Source organism: Sinocyclocheilus anshuiensis, unplaced genomic scaffold (genome assembly GCF_001515605.1).
Source record: "Sinocyclocheilus anshuiensis isolate Anshui unplaced genomic scaffold, SAMN03320099.WGS_v1.1 scaffold999, whole genome shotgun sequence".
Taxonomy (NCBI): Eukaryota; Metazoa; Chordata; class Actinopteri; order Cypriniformes; family Cyprinidae; genus Sinocyclocheilus; species Sinocyclocheilus anshuiensis.
The window spans coordinates 350251-372942 of NW_015544197.1; the positions used below are offsets into that span (position 1 = coordinate 350251).

Consider the following 22692-nt stretch of genomic DNA (forward strand, 5'->3'; position numbering starts at 1 on the left):
ATGCCATAGAAGAACCTTTTTGTCTAAATGGTTCCATAAAGAACCTTTAACATCTGAAGAACCTTTCTGTTTCACAAAAGGTTCTTTGTGGTGAAAAAGGTTCTTCAGATTATGAAAAGGTAAGAAAGAGATGGTTCTTTAAAGAACCTTTGACTGAATGGTTCTTTGTGGAACCAAAAATGGTTCTTCTATGGCATCGCTGTGAAGAACCTTTTGAAGCACCTTTATTTTTAAGAGTGTTAGTGAGCATATGAAACTACTTTCAGAAACATTAAAAATCTTACCAACCCCAAACTTTAATGGTAGTATTATTATAGTATATTATAGTATGTTATGTTAAATGTTCAATTATTTTTTAAGGTAATATATATATATATATATATATATATATACAAACATACCACGATTCTTAAAAGCCCACTGAAAACTATAAAACTATATGGAACCTATAGAAAATTCACCTTCCAAGCTGGCCTGCAAATTGATGTCATAACTGAACAGCTCCATACAATCCCATGAACTTTAAATTAGCCTCCAGTGATTAATATCCAGACAGTAATTGGTTTAACAGTGGTAGACACTGACACAATCCTTTGCTCTATTTATCCTTAGCTAAAATAGTTGATTTACCAGACCTTATATGTCGAGATGCCTTTAGCACATGTTTGAATCTTTTAGCACAGTTATTAAATCCAATGAGTGAATCTTATGTTGTTGGCCACAAAGGCCAAGATGACCAGTAACACAGACGTTAATTGAAAGTGACGTGACATGACGTGACATAATTGAAGGGGGAATGCATGTCATCCATAGATAAGGACATGGGAATACCAATAGTGGGAGAGGGATTTTATGCAGAAATATCTTTTAGTGTGAAATTCATATCAGCCTTCAAACCCCCACTTGAATAAACACCCAAATGGACCTTTTCAGGTGTGTTAATAGACAGACTAATATGGGTGCCACGCCGCTCTATCTGGCCTGCCAGGAGGGACATCTACATGTTGTGGAGTATCTGGTGAAAGACTGTGGAGCTGACGTGCATCTAAGAGCCCAAGATGGCATGACGCCAATGCATGCTGCAGCTCACATGGGCCACCATGCATTGGTGGTATGGCTGGTGGGTTATACACCTACACACATATACACTTTGGTATCATGTTGTACTAGAGCTCTACTACAGGTTTATAAGTGCACAATACTTGTTTGGACTACTTCAGGTGTCCTCAACAGATGTCAGCCTGTCTTGTCAAGATAATGAAGGGGCCACTGCTTTACACTTTGCTGCCAGTGGGGGGCATCATCGCATCTTGGAGAGGTTGTTACAGATGGGATCAAAGGTCAAGAGGGATTACTGGGGTGGCACTCCTCTACATGATGCTGCAGAGAATGGGGAGATAGAGGTGGGTTTAAATTAGGATTTGAGTCTGTTGTGTGGTGTCTAAAACAGAAATGATTTTAAGTATGTCTTTAAATCATAATGATCAAATCAAAAATAATTTCCCAGTGCTGTCGAATCCTCCTGGGTCACCAGATCAACCCAAAGGAAAGGGACATAGATGGGTTCACGGCTGCTGATCTGGCTGAATACAACGGCCACTTTGAGTGTGCCAGATACCTTCGCTCTGTGGAGAGAAATGTAAGGTTTATTTCTTACTTCGGCAGAAGAAAAATGACATCAGTATGTTGATCATTTAGGTTTAGTGATCGCTGTTTCACTTGTCTTTGTAAAGCTGCATGGTGCACACATGAAACACTGGCATTATTTGAAATTTCATGTTGCCCTATCTTGATTGTGGAAATATTTTAAGTAGTGACATAAATGAATTACACTATATGTTTTGCCACTGTTGACCTTAGGGTCATTTTAAACAATGCTTTTTGAACTGAAAGTCAGAAATAATGTCTACTGAAGCTAATAAAATCGACTTAAAAGATAATTCATGGTCAAATGCAAGAGGGTTAACCCTCTGATGCATTAATTATTAAATGATAAATGACAATATTTATTTTTATTTATGCTAATATATATATATATATATATATATATATATATATATATATATATATATATATATATATATATATATATATATATATATATATATATATATATATATATATATATATATATATATATATATATATATATATATATATATATATATATATATATATATATATATATATATATATATATATATATATATATATATATATATATATATATATATATATATATATATATATATATATATATATATATATATATATATTTTTTTTTTTTTTTACTTCAAAACAAGAATAAAAATAATTAACCATTTATTTCTTTATTTTAATGAATTTTAATTATTCATTTACTCATTTATTAAGTGAGTTGGAGATCTGTCACCATGCATTTAAGGTGGAATGCAATGTAAGTCAATGGCAATTTGTAAATAATCAAAAATAATTTTAATCCTTTTTAAACCTTTAACCCACAGTATTATTGTTATTTTTTTAAATATAAATATTCACCGTAAAAATGAATGGAAATTCCCACTGAGCTGTCCAGTCATCAGATATATACAGTGCAGATTACAGTGGATATATTTTCATTTACTATATGTAAACTATAAGAAATACATGAATAATTGCAGAGTAAACGAGTTCCTTATAACCTATTCTACTGAAAAATATCATGAGGTTCATATTACTTTACCAGTTTTGTCAACCATATTGAATTATGCTGTTATAAATAATAACAAGAACAGACATGTATAATTATGAGAAAGGGTCAAAGGTTGTCACACATGTTTTGGATGTAGCATCATGCCATGAATGTTTAAAAAGGATGTGTTGTAGACATCATGCATCAGAGGGTTAAAGACAAACTCAGAAAGCAAAAGCTCTCGTCCAATTTTACTTCTTGCCTCGATGGGTCAGTTCTCTCAGTTGTTTTGTATCCAGATCTTTCACAATCAGTTTGTTTTGACTGACGTGTCCATTCACATGAAGAGCGTCTATGAAAATCAAGCCAGTAACTTAAGGTGTCATGTAGCACCATACTTTCTAAGAAGCTTTTGTGTGCAGTGCACCTCAATGGCTTCTCAGCCTTCTTGTTTCACATGGTAAATAAGATGCTGCTCAATTTAAGTCATACATTTTTCAAGGGTGAACATGGTAGTGCTGTCGGGGCGGGCACAACAACTGAACCACATAGGAAAAGAAATTAATTCCACATTTAGAGCACAAAATTGATGGATCAGTGTATGGGGGATACTGCTGTTCTGGTGATTTACTGTATCTGACAACCGTGCATTCTTTCTTTTCTTTTTGCATTAATGCATTAAGGGGTGGTAGAAATAGCAGCTGTTTTTACTGTTCCTATTCAAGAAGTTTCGATTTTTTGTCTTGGATTTCTTCCAACATACCTTGCTTAGCTGATAAAACACGTTTAACAAGCTAATACTGAATGTGTGAGCTAAAATCCATATGAACAAATTCTAGAGGAGCTGAATATTAATTTCCTTTAAATAAGCATGTTGTATAGGGTATAAGCCATAAAATTGTTATGCAAACCTCTGTGGACTATATTGGATACTCAGCTGTTGAACTTTAAGCATACTGACAAGCTTATGACAATACAAGCTGATTTCCATGGTTGAACCTGCAAATACTTTTTCATTAATTCAGATAATTAAAAAAAAAAGTTTTCCCAGTGTTCCAAGTTGGACTGGAACCATAAAGCAAGTTCTTGATTATAAATCTGAATGTTCCATATTAATTTTGCTGTAAGTAAACAAATAAAGCCAGATATAGAACTAAAAGACAAGTTTTTGCTATGTCAACAGGTTAAAAACCAATTGAAGCCAATTAAGATTCATTAAATTTGAAGTACCATATCTGAAATTTCACAGAATTAATTACGCAGTTTCCAATCACCCTGGTCACACTCTTCCATAGATCTAATATAGTAATATAAGCACCCTGTCAACATGGACATGAATAAATCAGCAATTCATTGCTCCTATATCGATGTGAGAACTCAGGGTGCCACTAGACGTCAAAAATTAAGCCGAACTGTCCCAACAATAGATATCTAATTAGTGAAGGGAAGCTGTTGAAGCATTAGATGCAGTCATTCGCAGTCTCTCTATGTGCTGGGGGTGTATCAGTTACCTTCTCACCAGCTGCCTAGCTCAGGTAGAGGGCTGGGGGCTGAGCTGGTTATGGGATCCACAGGGTTTGGTTTCAGGGTTTTTACCATTCTAATGCTTGGAAACAGATACTTGATCTATCAAATCGGTTGGAGAACAGGATGTTTGTTGGCTTCAAACATGCATCTGATTGTTTTTTCCTTTAACCCTAATTCCACTGTAACCAATGGTAACACATCTGATCGTGCAGTACTGCCTTGGATAAATACATATAGAAGACATTTGCTGCGTCCAAAATCACATACTTCCTCACTATATAGTAGGCGAAAAACAGTATGTGAGGCGAGTAGTATGTCCGAATTCATAGTATTCAAAAATCAGTAGGCAAAAAGTACCTGGATGACCTACTTCTTCCGCCTGGATTCTGAAGTGCGCATTCGATGGGCACTTTACTATCCCATGAGGCCACGAGAGAGGATTTATGAATGGCAGTGAAGCGATGCATATAGTACGACCGGATTTCATTCATCCTACTTTCAACGTACAACGTACAACGTCCATGAAGTAAATTCAAATTCAAATGTAGTACCTACTCAGACAGTACGCGATTTCAGACGCACCGATTGTTTTTGCTAAATTCTCCAGTAAAAACTAGACTTATGTACAGTCTAACTTGATAAATACTACCTCTGAGAAGCTGTTGGGTCAGTAAGATGCTGTTCATTTGAACTTTCTAATTATCAAAGAATACTGGAAAAAATATTTTCACCGTTTCATCGAAAATATTAAGCAGCACAACTGTTTTCAACATTGATAATAAGCACCAAATCATATTATAGAAGGATTTCTGGAGGATTATGTGACTCTGAAGACTAGAATGCTGACTGCTGAAAATTCAGCTTTGCAATCCCAAGAACAAATTACATGTTAAAACAGAAAACACGTATTTTAAATTGTAATAATATTTCACAATATTACTGTTTCTACTGTATGTTTGATCAAATAAATGCAGCCTTGGTTAGTGTAAGAGACTTCTTTCAAAATCAAACCAACCCCAAACTTTTGAACAGTAGTGTATGTAACTTTAAAATAAAAATAAATAAATAAAAACTAGGGCGACATAAAGTAAAAAATATCAGGAAGGTTCAACTGTCCTTATGTCATATTTAAATTTAAAAAAAAATCATAAAAACTACAAAAAAAAAAAAAAACATAATAAAATCTTAATGTATCAAATAATTTGATCTTTTTTATGACAAGGCAAGGTTAGTTCAGGTTGTAAAATGTCATGTGAAGTTCCCGAAAAACACAATGATATGTATGAATTAAATATTACTTTTTACAATGAAAAGTATATTAAATAAGATTTTTTGTAAATATGAAGTGTTCTCACAAAAGGACTTGGCACGTGTTTTACACTAGACTTTCTCTTTTTCTTTATCTTGGACACTTTCTTATATTTCATTGACCCAAAAATGGTTCCCAGGCCTCCCACTGGAAAAGACTGTCTTGGTCCATATCAGCATCATTTCAGGAATAAAGCATTTTAGTTTTCCTCCTGGTCCACTTGTATTGCACGTTGTAGTGTACTTCACAAGGTTTTATTCCACCTCTGAGTGCTCGGGACAGGCCATCTCATTTCCTAACGGTGCCTGTAATGGATTGTTTGGGCCGTTGGCCAGAGAGTTGCGTGCTAGGTATTTCCTCATGTTTTGGTTTCATCCCAAAGAGGTCACCCTCCCTGAGCACGGCCCTCCGCTCAAAGTGCGAGTGCCTTCTCCCTGAGACAGCTGCAATCAAATAAACAGATCAAGGGTTTATTTTACAACATGCATATATGCTTTCCTCCCATCTTATTCAGGCAGGGAATTAAGAGGCCAGCTGTATTAAATGTGTCTCTTCTGGCTACACAAAGAAGGTTTATTTCAGTACAACAACAAGAAAAATTGCTCTAGATTTGGAAATGTTCTTAGTGTGATGTACAATGAAGCTCTGTGGTTTGTTTATTGCAGGTACGTTCAAGCATTATAAAAATGCTTGGAGAGTTTGGGTCAGCATGGAGCCTTTATAGAAATACCGGTGCTAATCGACCACTAGGGGATGCTAAGAGAGCTTTTTTATGAGTTTAGCCCCCTGAGAAGAATCTTTCAACATGTTTCTCATCAAACGCTCAGTCATATCTCAAGAATGCTGTGATTGCTTTGACCTTTAGTGGTCCGCTACACATGGAACAGTGTTTACCATTTAACTGAGAATGTGTAATGACACACCAAACAAATGTTTTGTTTATGCTTTTTGTGCACCTGCAGATTCCGGGTTTGCTATAAGCAATCTTCGTTCATAATTTCCTTTTTTCATCTTCTAAGGCAGTTGTCTTGAAGTCATTTTGCTTTTTGGAACCACTTTGCACATTGAACAATGAAGTGAAGTAAATTAAGTGCTACCCAATACAGCACCAAATTTGTTAATTGTTTTTAAAAATCTGAAATGTATTTATATAGTCCTGAACTTTACATGCATTGTTCATGGTCTTCCCAAATAAGGGCATTGCTGTTTCTGAATTCTTGTACTTTCATATTCTCTGAATTTCATGAATCATGTACTTGGCTATAATGAAGATGTACAGTATGCATACATTCTCAGAAATACTACGTCACTTTTGGGACCAGTGGTCCGTGACCTATGACATAATAAGTGCTACAGGTCAAGTGAGGTGTCTAGGTTTGAATCTGATGCTTTCTCAGCTCATGTGGCCTTATGGGATAGAGAAATGTCAACTGGTTCCACACCTCAGAATCTCAGCAGATGCAATAGGTCATCTGGGTGTTATTCACCTACTGTATCATGAATACTGAGTATTTTGGGCATTCAAATGAAGGCTTGCTTCTAGAGAAGTATGCATGTTCAGATGTAAGGCATGTCCATGAATTTGACTTGCTTCTGCCAACTGAAAAATAAATTGGTGCCAAAATAGCACAGATTTTATTTGGACTTACAGCCTTTGATGTCAACAATAAAATCTGAATCTGACACATTATTTATTTCTACTAAATACCATTGTTTTACTGTAAGCACGTACACATTGTATTTCTATTTGTCTATTCTAGTTTCTAGTTTGAGTGTTTGTCTATTCTAATTTCATCATTGAGATTTCCAGAAAGTTCCTGGGTCAATGACATATAAATAGTGTCCATGATAAAAAATAAAAAAACACTTTGAGGACTTTGCCTCCTCATTTCAGAGCACATATATATACAGTCAAACCAAAACATTTTCAGACACCAGATATATTTTTTTTACTAGTGGGTGCAGGACACTATAGTTCATTTATGTAAGTGAGGATAGCAAAATAATAAACTGTGACATGTTATACCAAGAAATTCTTCATAGAGTGAAGTTGGGATAAAATTTGGGACCAAAAATTATTCAGACACTTTGACCTGGCCATGTTTTGCTTGTGTTATCTGACATTATCAAGATGAATTTGTTCTGACACAGTTTAATTCTGAGTTCTTGTCATAATTAAATCTAAACTATAGCGAATAAACTGTGATAATGTGTGAAATGTTGAAGGTGTCTGAATACATTTTGGTTTGACTGTACATATATATATTACATTTTTAAGTGCTGTAGGTTTTTCCCTTTTAAATAGGTCATTTTATAAGTTCTTGAGGTGTGCAAAATTAATTTTAAAATTATTCTGAAAATATAAATATAAAATAACGAACAACATTAAGTAATTTAATAATAATACACTTGTGTATAGTAATTATATTGTACTCTCTCTCTATATATATATCGTCTGTTCCTGTTGCCATTGAAGATGTATTATATAAAATAGGACGCTGCACTACGGCTAAAATTAGCGCTTCCTCCATTTTTTAATTTCTGTACAGAGATATATATATATATATATATATACAGTATATATGCTCTGATATACAGCATTAAAGTTACACAAAATATACACCAAATACACCAAAACTATTTTCTCTGGAACAAATAATAGATTAATGAGACCAAAGCCTGCCCGTTAGATTTACCCAAAACGAATAATATCTCATAATGTCTTTAAGCACTATAGAGACATCAGAGCCAGCGGCAAATTCCAGAAGATCTGCTTTCAGTGGGTTCATGAGCGCTGAACAGCCGCTGAGGACCTGGAGCTCACATCTCTGAAAACATCAAAGGAAATTTTCAAATATTTATCATATAGTTATCATTATGAACTTTATTAACGTTATATTTATTAACAAATCTCATATTTGAAGTCTAAACAAGTACATTCTCACCTAAAAAACTCTTGTGTCAAAAAACCTTTGACACAAAAACAGTATTATTTTGGGCGTCTGCTGTGAGAAATATTGCAAGCGGAGGGCATACATTATTAAACAAATAATGGAAAGGCTCTCCTCATGCAAAGCCCCATCTTTCAGGCTAAGATTTGAGAATGTTTTTTTTCTAGTGATTGGTGTTGATGTGTGTAAGGTCACATCCCCAGTTTAATGTGGTCTCCGAGATATAAAAAACAACAACATGTGAATGAAAGAGAAACAGTGTCTCTGTCCGCTTCTTCTGATTTGACAGTCTCCTGCATTACTATCACACTGCTTGCTTGTTCCCATGTCGATTGGTTTGTTCATTAGTGACATTGCCGGCTACCCAATCCACTGTGTAAATTATTAAGAGCATTCTCCTATCAGAGTTTATTGTTTATTGTCTGTTGGACCATGGCCAGTTGTTGGGATGGTGTGGATGTAGTCAACACATCTCTGGGTGTTCACATCGCGTGTCACTGTCTAGTGACACAGAGTGATCAGGTGCTGCCTGTGTGGATATCAACCACAATTAAGAGGACGATAGTTTGTAAGTAACTATTGTGCTTTTATATACATGTTGTGTTTGTAGAGCTAATGAATTGATGTTGTTTTTTTTGGTGTGGTTTTTTTTATTATTCCTGAACAATGCTTAATTATTGTTAATTTCAGATGCATCACAGGAATTGCAGTATTTGAGCAAATTTCACCATTGGTTAAACAAATTTTTGTTTCAAAACGGTCATTGTAATTGTTTTCATTTTATATGAACTAAATTTGCTCATAATTCCGAATGTAACATTTTTAAATAAAATAAAATTAATGTTTTCATAGCATGATTATTGAAGGTCACTCTGTAATTTATATTAATATATTGCAGTGTATTTATTGCGCCTTTAAAAGTTCACAGTTTAGGGCTTCTACAATTTCATCACTGGACCATTGAAATGTATTTTTACATCTAATTGGTTGAATATATTAAAATTCTTTATTCTATAGACAGATGCTCTAATACATTGTCAAAATACATTCAAAATAAAACAGTAAAAATAAACATTTGACATTTTAAATGCTAAAAGTGAATTTAAGCATCACACTAATTTAATGTACAGTATGAAATATTTATATTTATTTTGATATTTGCTAAATGTTACATTAAAAGATGTTAAATTGTTGCTGTTTTTAAATATTAACTTTAAGTGAGCATTTCATGATGGCAAAGGGAAATGAGCATTCATAACTAAAAATCCAATATCTACCATTAAAAAAACTAATAAAAAAAATAATAAATATCGACCAGTAACAAATATGCTACCAATAAACTGTACACCCATAGTATTATGATTCATTGAACATGTATGTTTTTATTTAGCTTTTCCTTTCTGTTTAATCTGCGAAACATGAGAACTTAATAGGCTAGAAGTTTACCTGAGCTTGTTTGCTTAATTCTGTTATTTGTAGTAAAGAATTTATCCGTAATTCTATGTAAAACAGCTAACATAGAAAGAATGCCATCTTCAGCTCATTCATCACTCTTTCTCCATTTTTAACATAAACTTTCCAGCACAGAGGATTTGCTGCTGTAGACACTTTGGACCGTTTTCACTCAATCCTCTAAATTTAAAAACTGTCAAACATGGTCATCTTGTGTTTTAACTGAAGGTGTAAAAGTTATTTAACACGGAATGTACTGCTTATATGTCAACACAAGTGTGTGGTCTTGAATTCCTCCAGAAAGCAGAGAGATATGTGGAGACTTTAACCTTAACCAAACCTTACACAAACCGCGCAGGCCTTCATATTTCTACCTTTTCTGATTCTTTTCCCACCGAATAATTTAATTTAATGTACTAGAACAGAACACTGAGAAATATCCCCGTCTCTGTCTGTGTCAGCTCTTCAATGATGTTCTGCTAACTTATTTTCAAGATAAAAGTCTTGCATGTCTTAGTGATTTTTTATCTGTGAGCCTCCCCCTCCTAAGTAACTGTCCAAAGCAGCTGGTGAAAAAGAGACTCTAAATTGCTTTGCACCAGATTTCCACCATATTACCTTAAAGGACTTATGGATTTTGTGATTTTTTTTTGCTGTAGTCTCACTCTCTCCATCAGTGTTTGTGTGGCCCATGAGGCAGAGGAGAGGATGGGAGGACAATGTTACTCCAGCATCCACTGCCTAAGCCACAGAAGAGGATAGCTGATGAAAACCAAATGTGCCATGGTGTCCACTGGCTTTGATTAAACCTTCACGCAGAGACAGATGCATCCTGATCGTGAGTGAGGAACTGAACTGTGGCTCAAAGATCACAAAGGATAGAAATTCCAATTCGCTAATGTAGTTTTGCCCTATATACCCACATTACCCCTTTCAAAGTTTATCTATTTATGAATTGCACAACTTCTGGGAAATTTATTCCTGCCTTTGCCTAAGCCGTGTCACAGCGCATTTCGTGCTGTTTGGACATCAAAGTGCCGTGCAAGAGGAAATTGGGAGGACCACCTCACAGAGACAAAGCAAAATAGCATGTTGCGGCGTATCAGTGTTCCCTTTGATGCACGGTGCATGTGTGTGTTTTACAGAGAGCCCTTTGAGAGCCACATTTGATATGCATTCTGCATGGAGTCCATTAGGATATTACAGTTTCATCAGCGGTGATCTAAATGTTTCCATATACTCGGCATTTTCCCTCTGGTAAAGTGGGATCTAAATGTTGGGCTCAGGTACAACTATTTTGCCCCCCAGCTAGGGCCCCTCTTACTGTAATGCTCACATATCGCTGTGCGGACCACAACACTGCACAAAAGAAAGACCACAAATAGCTGTTTTTCATGTGTATGATTCTGATATTTTGCTGTGTAGTGGATCAAATGACAATAATTGGGCTTTTATTCCATTGCCTTACAGGTCTGTGTGAAATAATGTGCTTTGATGGCACACTACCTGAATCAGTATATATTATATGATAATAAAAGCTCTTTGTATTGCAGCTCTTTCCAGTTGCCCAACCTCTGGAAGAGAACTGTCCTATAGAGGAAGAGCTCAGAGAGAAACCAGCTGTGTCACGGCAACCCAGCTCTGATTATTACAGACAGATCACTAATACACACAAAGACATGGACAGTCTTAAGGTGAGTTTTATAAGTTTTTGAAAAAAGAATACTGTCTGAATGACAAAGAGTATACCATTAGATCTGTTCCACAATTTAGTGAGCTGTTTCCCTGCTTAATTCCTGCATAGGTAGCTGTCTTCTAAGGCAGCGTCCTAACTGCGTAGCACCTCATAAGGAGTGATTTCGAACACTATATGTGGAAACGGATCCATGCGCCACACGTCTGTCAGTTGAAATAGTTTGTTGTCAGCATGTTGCTAAGCTAACACTCTAATAAGTAACACACATTAGTGATTATTTATACATTTTGGTTTTGAATGGATTTTATCTTTATACTGTAATTTTTACATTTTTCACACTTTGTCCACCATTTTTTCCACTGAGCATGCATGTAATACTGACTAAAGCCCAAAGTATACTTTAAGAGGTGTTTACATGTACACTAGGGTATGTGTGTGATTTAAATTTCAACATTAGCATAATACACGCTTAGCCAGATTTTTCTAACTGTGCGTACTGTCTGTACACTTAGCCCGAACAAGCACCTGGAATTTTTTATTTTTTTTGTGCCAATTAGTTTGTCCACTAGGCAGCAACACTGTTCCGGCCTGTTGTTTCAGAGTTGAAAAAGAAACAAATGAGACAAAACAACAACAAACTACAGGAGGCCGCAAAACAAGATGGCCGCATTGATGGGAGCAAGTGTACTAAATGAGTAAAAAAATATATTTTTCTGTCATAACTTATGGAGCAGGCACTGGAAAATTATGAAACTTTCTAGCACAGCTGTACACATGTGCTAGCAATCGCATCAAAACTGAAGTATCGTTTGGTCTTTAGAATGTGGCTCAAATAATGCCTTAAAATGTTCCCTTCGTGGGCAGCCCAATAGATTTTGGAACAGAAGAATTATGACAGAAAAGTGTGCTTTAAGGGATTAATATTTAGCTGTAGTACATGTCCATTTTCAGTGGACTGACTTTCGATTTCATTTTAACCCCACCAGCATCCTGAGACAGAAGATTCCCCTCAAGCCCGTTACCCCCCTTCAACTCTTTCACCTTCTCCTCCCACTTCCTCCACTACCCCCTCGCCTCCATCTTCTACCTCACATGGGAAAACTTTACAGAATGTCCGCATGGCCACTTCAGGTGAGAAAGCCCTAAGGGGGCTGTTTAATACCCCTAGTGCTGTTGTAAGTGTATGTTCTGCAATCTTGACAGAATTTTGTAGGCACTGCTGTCACCATTGACTCATCCTTCCTTAATTTCACTTGATGACTTAATTCCAGTTTAGTGAGTAATGGTAATCAGCCTATGTGAATATGATCAGAACATAACTGGAAACAGATGAGAGTAACAAATGATGTTCTTGTTCTGATTGTCATTGCAGTGGTGAAGATCCTTAATTCCAGTACGCCTCCGAGTAAGCCAGTACCAGAGAAAGGGAAACTGTTTATGGGAGAAATTAAACTGGGAGATGTAAAATCTATTGCCAGCATTAAGAAATCTGGATTGGCAGCAGATTTGACCATTTCAGTTAAGAAATTTACCATTCACATTCTCTCATGATACTAGCAGAATACAGTTGTCATTCCTGTATTAGAATGCTATATAGAGTTACATGACAACTGCATTCTATAACCGAACAGACTTAAATTTTCAAGATGTACACTTGCCTTTCTGTGAGAACAGAAACATACTGGGTAACTAGTTGTTGTGTGATCACATCAAACTTATCCACTTTGCACTGGACACAATTTATTTTTTATATTTTTGGATCTGATAACTTATGGAGATGGAAAGGCAGAGGTTTTAGATCCAGTCGTTGTTTAGTTTAGTTTAGTCATAAATCCTCCATACATTTGACATTTCCAGTGTAATGGAATTGCATTGTCTTGATTATTTACTACATCTCTGTCAGTATGGTTGCAGGCATTATTATTAACTGTCATTAGCATAAAAATACACAGCACACACACATTTCCAGTAAAATCCATGGTCCTTTTTGTTAGACTTAAATTTTAAAGGGGTCATATGATGCGATTTCAAGTTTTCCTTTCTCCTTTTTTTATTGATACTAAAGCTGTTGTGTGAACAGAACTATTCTCCAGTTGTCTTAGTAAATATGATTGTCAGTCCGTAAACACTAACCATGTGAATGTAGCTTATTTATTGACTTTAACTTTTCTGAAATGTACTAAAGCACTTTAGCATATACAGTGGTGTGAAAAAGTGTTGGCCCCCTTCCTGTTTTTTTTATTTTTTGCATGTTTGTCACACTTAAAAGATTTAGATCATCAAACAAATTTTAATATTACACAAAGATAATGCAAGTAAATACAAATGGTTGTGCCACGCTTTGCAGCAACAACTGCAATCAAGTGTTTGAAATTAACTGGCAATGAGTCTTTCACATCGCTGTGGAGGAACTCTTCTTTGCAGAATTGTTTTAATTCAGCCACATTGGAGGGTTTTCGAGCATGAATGGACTGTTTAAGCACAGGTTTTTTCCCTTAATAAATGAAATCATCATTTAAAAACTGCATTTTGTATTTACTTGCATTATCTTTGTGTAATATTTAAATTTGTTTGATGATCTGAAACATTAAAGTGTGACAAACATGCAAAAAAATAAGAAATCAGGAAGGGGGCCAACACTTTTTCACACCACTGTATGTAGAAGAAAATACAAAAAAGGAACTTTAATATCCAAGTTAATTAAGTTTTTGATTTCATATTAGCCAAGTGCTGTTTTTGTTTTTCATGTACTTAAGGGCACAATTTGAACTACAGTGCTTGCCAATAAATGATTGTCTTTTCTCTTTTAGAATAAAATGGTGGTGTTACCAACAGAGGAGGCTAATTTGTCTGATATTGATTACCTGGTACCCATGCACGATGAGAAGGGCAGACCTATAGCAGAATGGAAGAGACAAGTAATGGTACGACAGCTACAGGCCAGCTTATTTGACCAAGAAAACCAGAGGATAAAGGTGAGCTACAAATATCGCATGAAATGTCTTTTAAATACATAGATAACAAATCTGAGATGATGCATGCTCTGACTGCAGCTTTCTCTCTTAACTGGACATTTTATCTTACTTAACAGGAGAGTGGTAGTAGATATACAAAGATGGACAGTTGGAGGTACTCCCATGCTCACAATGCCATCCTGGGTCCATTCGGAGAGCTTCTAACTGAGGATGACCTCATTTATCTAGAGAAGCAAATTGAGAGTGTCTCAATGCAAAAGAACTGTGAGGGCTACGAAATGGAGCTTGCTCGTCTGGCTGAAGAACTTCGAAACATTCTCCCAGCACCCATTGTCAACATCACAGTCAATACCCAGTACAAGAACTCTACACAGACTCCCTTACCCGTTTGGTGCAACCGTATTTCAGGCATTGTGAAGAGTATGTCACTGCTTATGACCAACCTAACAGACCAGCCCTACTGCAAAATGCCAAACACAGAGCTTGTGAATGTCTTCTCTCAGCCGTCAGAAAGGCAAGCCGTCAACAGAGGCAGGAGGGAGAAGATAGAAAATGAGATTCAACAGTTTGGGGTCTCTGTGAGGAACTTAAAATCCAACTTTGAGAATCAGAACGATTCCTCACAAAAGGATTCAGGGATGACAGAATCACTGGGTGAACTAGAGCAAGAACCAGTAAAAAATGGTTCAGATGAGGTCTCCCAAAAACAAGAACAAAGACCAGAGGTTGACCAGATTGATGATTCATCTATCGACTATGTCATCAGTGATGACATGGATAGCACAACACTGCGCAAGGAACGTATTGTGGTCTTGTTCCTGGGTCACTGGAAGAAGTCGGCTTATACTGTAACCGTGAGAAATGCACAGAGGAAGCAAAGCGTTGATTCGCTGGATATATCTAAGAAGCTGAAGTGTGAACGCAAAGCTAGCTTGGATATCTCTCCGAAGAACACCATGGAAAATGGCAAATTCGGGCATTTCTTCAAGCAGAGAAGTGCCATCAATAAGATGATTGGGAACTGGAGAAGCATGATCTCATTTGTACCTTCGCGACAGATCCGGAGACTCAACCGGCAGCAGGCAATTTTTTCACCTGAGCAGTTCCTGCCCCGTGTGGATGGATCTCCCGTTGACTATGACGCACTGACACTCGACCTCTTCATGCTCGGCTACTTTCACATACTTGAGCTAGAATTGCCAGCAGATGAGAGGAAAATGAGACACTTGCTGTGCTTTGAAGTGTTCGACCATGTGGGGCGTTTCACCTGGGAGACTGTGCGTGATTTCCACAAGGCTGTAATTCAGGACATTGAGGCAGGGAACCGGGAATGGAAGGATGGATTTGAGGACATTAAAGTGAAGTTCTTCGGAGATGGATCAGGCCAACCAGAGCTTGAACACTCAGAACAGACCACAACGGTAGAAACGAGGCCTGTGCCTAAAGTCATTGTACAGACGCCCACCCCAGATGAGAGCGATGTCCTAAAAAATAATTCTGATATTAGTAGTCTGACTAATGAGGAGATTTGCAAATATATTGACCGTAGTTTTGCTTTCTGGAAAGAAAAGGAGGCTGAGATATTTGATTTTGAGGAATGACAAGTCTTTTTGGGGGGAAATGTACATAGAGATTCCTTATTATCTTTAAATATATTTAGTTTTTTGAATTTGATGTAGAACTGGTACCAATATTTATACAGTTGTGACATGTAAGGCATGCTTTTGCCATTTATTCTCCAATTTTCCAGGAGTGCAAGGTAGAAGACTGCCATAAACTGAAGTGTTTGTCTTTTTGTCAGAATTATCAATATGTGATTTAAAACGAATTAAATGCCCTTTTCTGTTGAATTTTTGTTACTCCTTGAGAATCAACACATTTAGAGACTTAATTTGCACCAATATTGGAGGCTGCTTACGCTAATGATTAAATAAATAACAATCTGACTGCTTACTCTTATACAGAAAATTGTGTGTATCTCTTTAAGAGCAGGTGGGAGCTTAACCGTACTATTTAGATTCTGAGTATAGCCCCGCAGAATGTCTGGTCTAAAAATAGCAGTGTGAAAGATAAGCATGCTGTCCCAGTGACTCTGCAAAAGACAGTGTGTCCCCCACTGTGAATAATGTATGATTTCTGCTTTCATTCACGAGCAGGTAAGTTTAATTCCTATGTTGTCTTGATTTGTTGTGTTAAATAGAATTGATTAACATCCACTGTTGTTTCTCCAGTGATTTTTTATTATTTTTTTGGATTTTGTGTGCAAATTCTCTCACAGGCAAAGAAATGAATCTTGAGTGGTAGTAAGATTCATTCTCAGAATTATACTCTCCCAGTGTGCCTATCAGATATGTTGTTTTTGGCAAGAACCTGTTTTTAACTCTGGCGATAATCGTCTGATAATTTGACTTATATTGATGTGCTAACATGACTTCATTCTCTTCCAGTTTGTTCCTGAAATGTTCTGTTACCAAGTAGAAAGGCCAAAAATTTGTTCTTAGGTCATAGGAGGCTCCACACTACTATGATCAAGAATGTCGCAATCGGATTGCATGTGACTGATTATACCCATTTGTCTTGTGTTGTAGGTAAACACTGAAAACATCTGTTGGTTGGCCCTGAATGCATTAAGGCCATAGGTCAGAGTGTCGTCATGGTGCGTAATATAGACGATCTAGACTTCTGCCTCTCTTCCCATCCGCAGAGCATGTTAGAGGGTCTTCACTCCCTCTGTTCTCAACCCAAACTTGTGGATGTCACCTTGAGTGCTGGTGGACGGGATTTCCCCTGTCACCGGGGAATCCTTGCACTCTGCAGCCATTACTTCCATTCCATGTTCTCAGGAGATTTTGTGGAGACCATTACTGCTCGTGTCGAGCTTCATGATGTAGATCCCAATGTGTTGTCGTCATTGTTGGACTTTGCTTATACAGGGAAACTCACCATCAACAAAAACAATGTAGAGGGACTCATCTGCACGTCCAGCCAGCTCCAGTTCCACACTGTCCGTAGTGTATGCAGTCGATATCTGCAGCACCAGATAGATGCCACTAACTGCTTGGGAATCCTTGAGTTTGGAGAGATCCATGGCTGTCCTGAAGTTGTCGCCAAAGCATGGAGCTTCCTCCTTGAAAACTTTGAGGCAGTGCAACAACATGAGGAGTTCTTGACGCTGGAGAAAGACAGGCTGGTGGCCTGCCTGAAGGATGAGGATCTGCACATAAGAGATGACCGGTCTTGTGTTCAGGCTGCTTTGGCCTGGGTCGGGCATTGTAGAGACAATCGGATCTGCCACCTGCATGAATTGTTGGGCTTGGCTAAGCTTTCCCTCCTCACAGAATCCTACCTTACTGAGAATTTGCTTAAAGAGCCATTGGTACAAGACTCGCTACAATCCAAAGAGTTTGTGGAGAGAATATGTAGAGAGGTCAGACAAATCTCTTTAATGTAGAGATTTCTTAAACATAATGTTCCATACTACAATTTTTTTTTTCTTCAGAAACGGCAAAAGACAGGAGGTGAGTCAGAGCAAAGAGTCACTGAGAAAACACTCAACCTGCAGGAGGTTTTATTTGTGATGGGTGGTCGCTCGCTGGATGACTCGGATGATGAAGATGAGGATGAAGATGAAGACAGAGATAGAAGGTCATACCCCAGGAATTGTGGTTATTACAACCCAAAGCTTGGTAAGGACAGCTTTAGCTGATACATCATCTCTACTTGTAAATTTATAAAAGGAGAATTAGGTTAATGTGGAACACAGATCTGATGTGCACACTACCAGTCAAGTTTAAACACACTAAGCAGTAGAAAGGCAATATAAAATCCAGTGCTACATGACTAGAGAAAACAATGAATAGAGGCTGTGATGTTCCCTTTTGCCAAAAAGGTAGAAAAACGTGCAACACCCATAATGCACTGGGCTTGATCCAACTGTTTGTGAGCAGGGGTACAAAAATGCAGAAGCACCATCTGTAGTTTTACAAAAGCACTGGATCTGTCAAAACTCCAGTGGAAGATGCATTTTACGTCATTCGGTGGAATTTTGCTGACAAATAAACAGGGATGTTTCGATGCAAGTAACCGAGAAAGACTACACATTGTTCATTTATATAGGATAAGGTCTCATTTACTCTAGTTCACTCTACATACTGTATACATTTGCAAGATTTTAAGTGCATTTTATTATTTTTTTCATAGGGCAGTGGTTTCAGCTACCTGATTTTCCCAACTACAATAAATGGGGTTATTCTGTCGTCTCCTTAAATAACAATGTGTATGTCACAGGTAAGCTGAACACTTTTCATAAGATATTTAGTTGTTGCTAAAGTCTGTATCTCGCATATCATAAAATGTTTTTTTTCACTATATATATATTGGCATATGGATAATTTGCTGATTGGTTGGTGTGGACTGTATGCCTCAAACCATAATGACAAGAACAGAGAGACTGAAGAAATGAGAATGAAATGATACCAAAAAACAGAGCAGGAGACAAATTCTATTTTTACATAGAGAAAACAAATCCACAGATTTTCAGGGTATTTATAGAGACTAGGCCCTTTGGGAAAGGATCAGTGAGATTTATGGTTTTATTGCACACATGAATGGAATGTCATCTCCACTGAGGATTTGGAGATGCTAAGATAAAACAGTCCCTGTCTTATAGACAATCCTGCTAAAACTCACATAAGACCTGAGCCCACTTTAGAAATGTGGGGACTAGAGCACAATGAAGCAGAACATTAACTTTGTGATGACCTGGGAAACTTGCCTGGTCACTAACTGGAACATTTGAACTTTCCAGTTGAACTGAGAATTTATTCAAATAAATCAGCAAAGCCTTCATCTGAATTTACACGGAATGAGAAAAAATCCCTTTCACAAACTTTTGCTATCTCACAGGAGGATCAAGAGGGTCTCAGTCCAACACCTGGTCCACCACAGAGACCTGGAAGTACATCACTCGTGAGGGGAAGTGGGTCACAGTCGCCCCAATGTTGCGGCCCAGGACTAACCATTCTTCTGCAACTCTCAATGGAGAGATTTATGTAATTGGGGGTAAGCAAACAAACCAGCTTCCAACTGGAGGCTTCAGACAAATGGTTTTGTTTAGATCTCCATGCAGAACTGAGCATTTTTGGGTAACAAACGGCATTGTCTTTCATTGACAGGAACTACTATGGATTTTGTTGAAGTTGAACATTATGACCCATTCAGTAATTGCTGGACTCTTACGGGCCCAGCACTGAAGTATGTGACTAACTTTACAGCCATATCATGTGAAGGAAAGCTTTACCTCATTGGTTCTTGTGCTGTTAAATATAATGCCCTGACTATGCAGTGCTACAATCCTGTCATAGGTAAGAGGCAACACATGTCACCATGGTTAGGATGTATTTAAGTGTTATTAATATACATTACAAGTATCAGTAAAAACAAACCACGTTTGTCATAACAGCTTTCTATTATTACAAACAGTTTTATGTTGGAACTAATAATTCAGAACAATTTTATGAGACGCTTTACAAGACAGTGTAGCTAAATTATAATGTCACTCATGGAGCACTGCCAACATCTAATCGTGACTAGAGTTCAATACTGTGTATACTTTTGTTAATAAGATTTCTCTTCTTCAACAGATAGCTGGTGTATCATCTGTTCTCCTTTCATTCCTAAATATCTCTCTTCTCCCCGCTCTGTTTCTATGGATGGAGTCATTTACCTCGTAGCAGATAACACCAAAAAGGTCTATCTGTATAACCCAGAGGGTAATATGTGGGAAAAGGTGAGTCTCTCCTTTATCTAGAAGCATATACAAAGTTAGCTGAACCTTAATATTCTGTTGTGACTGATTTTTTATGTTTGCTGTTTTTCTTCCCAGATTCAGTTTCTACACACTCTTCATGAAAATGGTGATTTGGTGGTTCTAGGTGGGCAATTGTATGTGACTGGGGGGCACTGGAAGGGCATGGAGGGGGATTACAGTGTGGAAGTGGAAGTATACAACCGAGCATCCAACACTTGGAAGGTGGCGTGCTTCCTTCCCAGGCTATGGACTTACAGTGGCTGCTGTTCCATCTTCTTAGACACTTCCCAGTGGACTGAAATCTTCCCTGATGAGACTTAATATCTGTTCTGTCCCCTAAAACCTGACTTACGTTTTGTTGCAAAAACAAAGCTTAATTTTGTATTGTGAGTTTGGCAATGTTATAAACGTTATAAATGTTTTACATTTTACATAATTTAGCAATCCGTTATATATATATATATATATATATATATATATGGTTCTAAAATATCTCTAATTTTTAATAATGCTTTAATAATGCTCATCATAAACACTAATTTTATTGTAAAATTTTAATAATAATAAAAAAATCTTATTCTAATGTCCTTGGCAACCTTCGAAGTCTTTTTCGTTTCATTGCATTTGTTTTATTTTGAAATATGTTGTTTTTATTCAGAAATTTTTTTTTTTTTATGATGTTTATTACAAAATCTTGCTATTTAAAACCCTTGTTAGTTTTCATTAATTGCAATGGATTTTTAACAAAGTGCCAATAAAGACTGGAATAAACAGAGTTGTATTTGTGCAGCCGTGACCTGTAACTATGGAAGCCGGAAAGCTTGCGTTTTAATTCTCATGACAACACGCGAGAGCGTCCGGTTTCCCTGGCAACCATAGGCACCCACCTCGCGCTTGTGCTGTGATTGCAACTTTTGCACTTGTGGCTTTATTCTAGCACGAAATATTTTGCGTTAATTTGCTTATGCGCATTATTAAAGCATTGATATTTAGTGAAAAGCACTCTGCAAGCTTCCTATTCCTATAAAGCAAAACTTTTAATGCCTTTAAGACTTTATTAGCGTGCATATCAGCTTGCTAAACCCTGTTTAAGCGTTTAAAACACTTTACGTCTAGGCACGACTTGAGGACAATTGGAAAAACGTCGCTGTTCGCTTACTAAAGTGCACTGGATCACTACCAGTTTCCAGATGAGTTGTGAAGGGGATCAAGGACTGGAAGCCGTGATTCAGGTGCGTGTTTTCCAGCAGGAAAGCTGATCTTCACCAGCTGTAACTTAAATAGGTTGTTGCACTGTTACCTATTCAAAACAGCATGTGTGAATGAAAGAGGAGAGAGCTTTATTTAATATTAACGAGCCTTGCAATGTTTCAACAAATTAAGGTCGATCAGTGGGTCAGTTTCAGGTTCTTCTGTGAAACTTGAAGACAGGTGATTCATTTCCTTGTGCTGTTGTGACATCAAACGAAATTGAAACAGAGACAGACATGACGAGCTAGTTACGCTAAATAATACATTCTAAATTAAATAATACATAACGTTTTATTAACAAGCATCAAAACTTTTGGAGTTTTTAGATTTGCAGTGAGACTAGGTCACCTGATTTTAGTGTATGAGCCCCTCTTCTTACAATGATGATAATGCAGAAGCTGGAGGAGACACTTCTTAACCCAGATTGCAGTGCAGAGGAGAAGACTTACACTCTGCGGGGAGATGAGGAGGAGTTCAGCGCCACACCAGTTCCTGCCCGCATCCGTGAGATCATCACCAGAAACCTGGCTGATACGCCCACAGGTACTCTACACTCTGAATGAGCTCATGATGATGGGTCTGCTGGGGTATTGGGAGAACACGTGTATTCTGTCATTTCCTGCCATGCTGTTCCTCTGGTGACATATCAGGCGAGAGCAGTGAGGTGGAGGAGAACCGGCTGCCGAAGGATCTGCTTTCTCAGATGTGCACAGACAGAGACCAGCTCAGCAGGCAGGCTGCTCTCACTAGCCGGGTAGGGGCACATGTACAAACCTCACACACATGCCCTTGGGTCTCTGGACTTCCAGTTCTTCAGGAAATCTGTTATATAGGACATTTGTGCATAGATAAACAAACTTGACCACCTGATGGTGAATCACTGTGTAAAACTGACTGCATATAAAGTAGAATTCATACAGTTTGTTATTCAGAGATAAAAAGCAAATTATTGCCCTAATGCAATGGCACAAGTATCCACCATATTTTTAATGTAAGAGCAGGAACGGACATTTCCCTTTCGATACTTCACTCGTACTGCGTCTTGCTTAAGACGCATATGGGAAAAAAGTAT

At 37.2% G+C, this 22692-nt stretch overlaps 3 protein-coding genes across 3 annotated transcripts in view; all 3 read left to right on the top strand.

The window, feature by feature from the left end:
* espnla (espin like a) overlaps positions 1-16218 on the top strand; it is a 27559-nt gene extending 11341 nt beyond the window's left edge. The window contains exons 3-10 of the mRNA XM_016497253.1: positions 934-1120; positions 1221-1403; positions 1508-1639; positions 11443-11583; positions 12572-12716; positions 12958-13103; positions 14396-14560; positions 14677-16218. Coding sequence (XP_016352739.1) covers positions 934-1120; positions 1221-1403; positions 1508-1639; positions 11443-11583; positions 12572-12716; positions 12958-13103; positions 14396-14560; positions 14677-16161 — 2584 coding nt within the window. The 3' untranslated portion in view covers positions 16162-16218. The remainder of the gene's footprint in view (positions 1-933; positions 1121-1220; positions 1404-1507; positions 1640-11442; positions 11584-12571; positions 12717-12957; positions 13104-14395; positions 14561-14676) is intronic.
* Positions 16219-16645: 427 nt separating this feature from the next.
* Positions 16646-20811, top strand: LOC107696751 (kelch-like protein 30). Its single transcript, XM_016497231.1, has 8 exons — positions 16646-16716; positions 17149-17987; positions 18060-18246; positions 18761-18847; positions 19466-19621; positions 19735-19923; positions 20203-20348; positions 20445-20811. Exons 2-8 carry the CDS (start codon positions 17214-17216, stop codon positions 20688-20690), a joined length of 1785 nt encoding a protein of 594 aa, XP_016352717.1. The 5' UTR covers positions 16646-16716; positions 17149-17213; the 3' UTR covers positions 20691-20811.
* Positions 20812-21529: 718 nt separating this feature from the next.
* The window catches only part of LOC107696746 (rootletin-like), a 63747-nt gene continuing 62584 nt past the window's right edge, over positions 21530-22692 (top strand). The window contains exons 1-3 of the mRNA XM_016497227.1: positions 21530-21601; positions 22016-22163; positions 22271-22374. Of these exons, the coding sequence (XP_016352713.1) occupies positions 21560-21601; positions 22016-22163; positions 22271-22374 (294 nt within the window). The 5' untranslated portion in view covers positions 21530-21559. The remainder of the gene's footprint in view (positions 21602-22015; positions 22164-22270; positions 22375-22692) is intronic.

What these genes read in the sequence shown, in the direction of transcription:
- LOC107696751 (XM_016497231.1), top strand. Translation starts at nt 17,214, where the DNA reads ATGGTGCGTAATATAGACGATCTAGACTTCTGCCTCTCTTCCCATCCG. An exon ending in TTATTACAACCCAAAGCTTG is followed by an intron (nt 18,247 to 18,760) that starts GTAAGGACAGCT and finishes TTTTTTTCATAG; the next exon opens with GGCAGTGGTTTCAGCTACCT. An exon ending in AGGGTAATATGTGGGAAAAG is followed by an intron (nt 20,349 to 20,444) that starts GTGAGTCTCTCC and finishes TTTTCTTCCCAG; the next exon opens with ATTCAGTTTCTACACACTCT.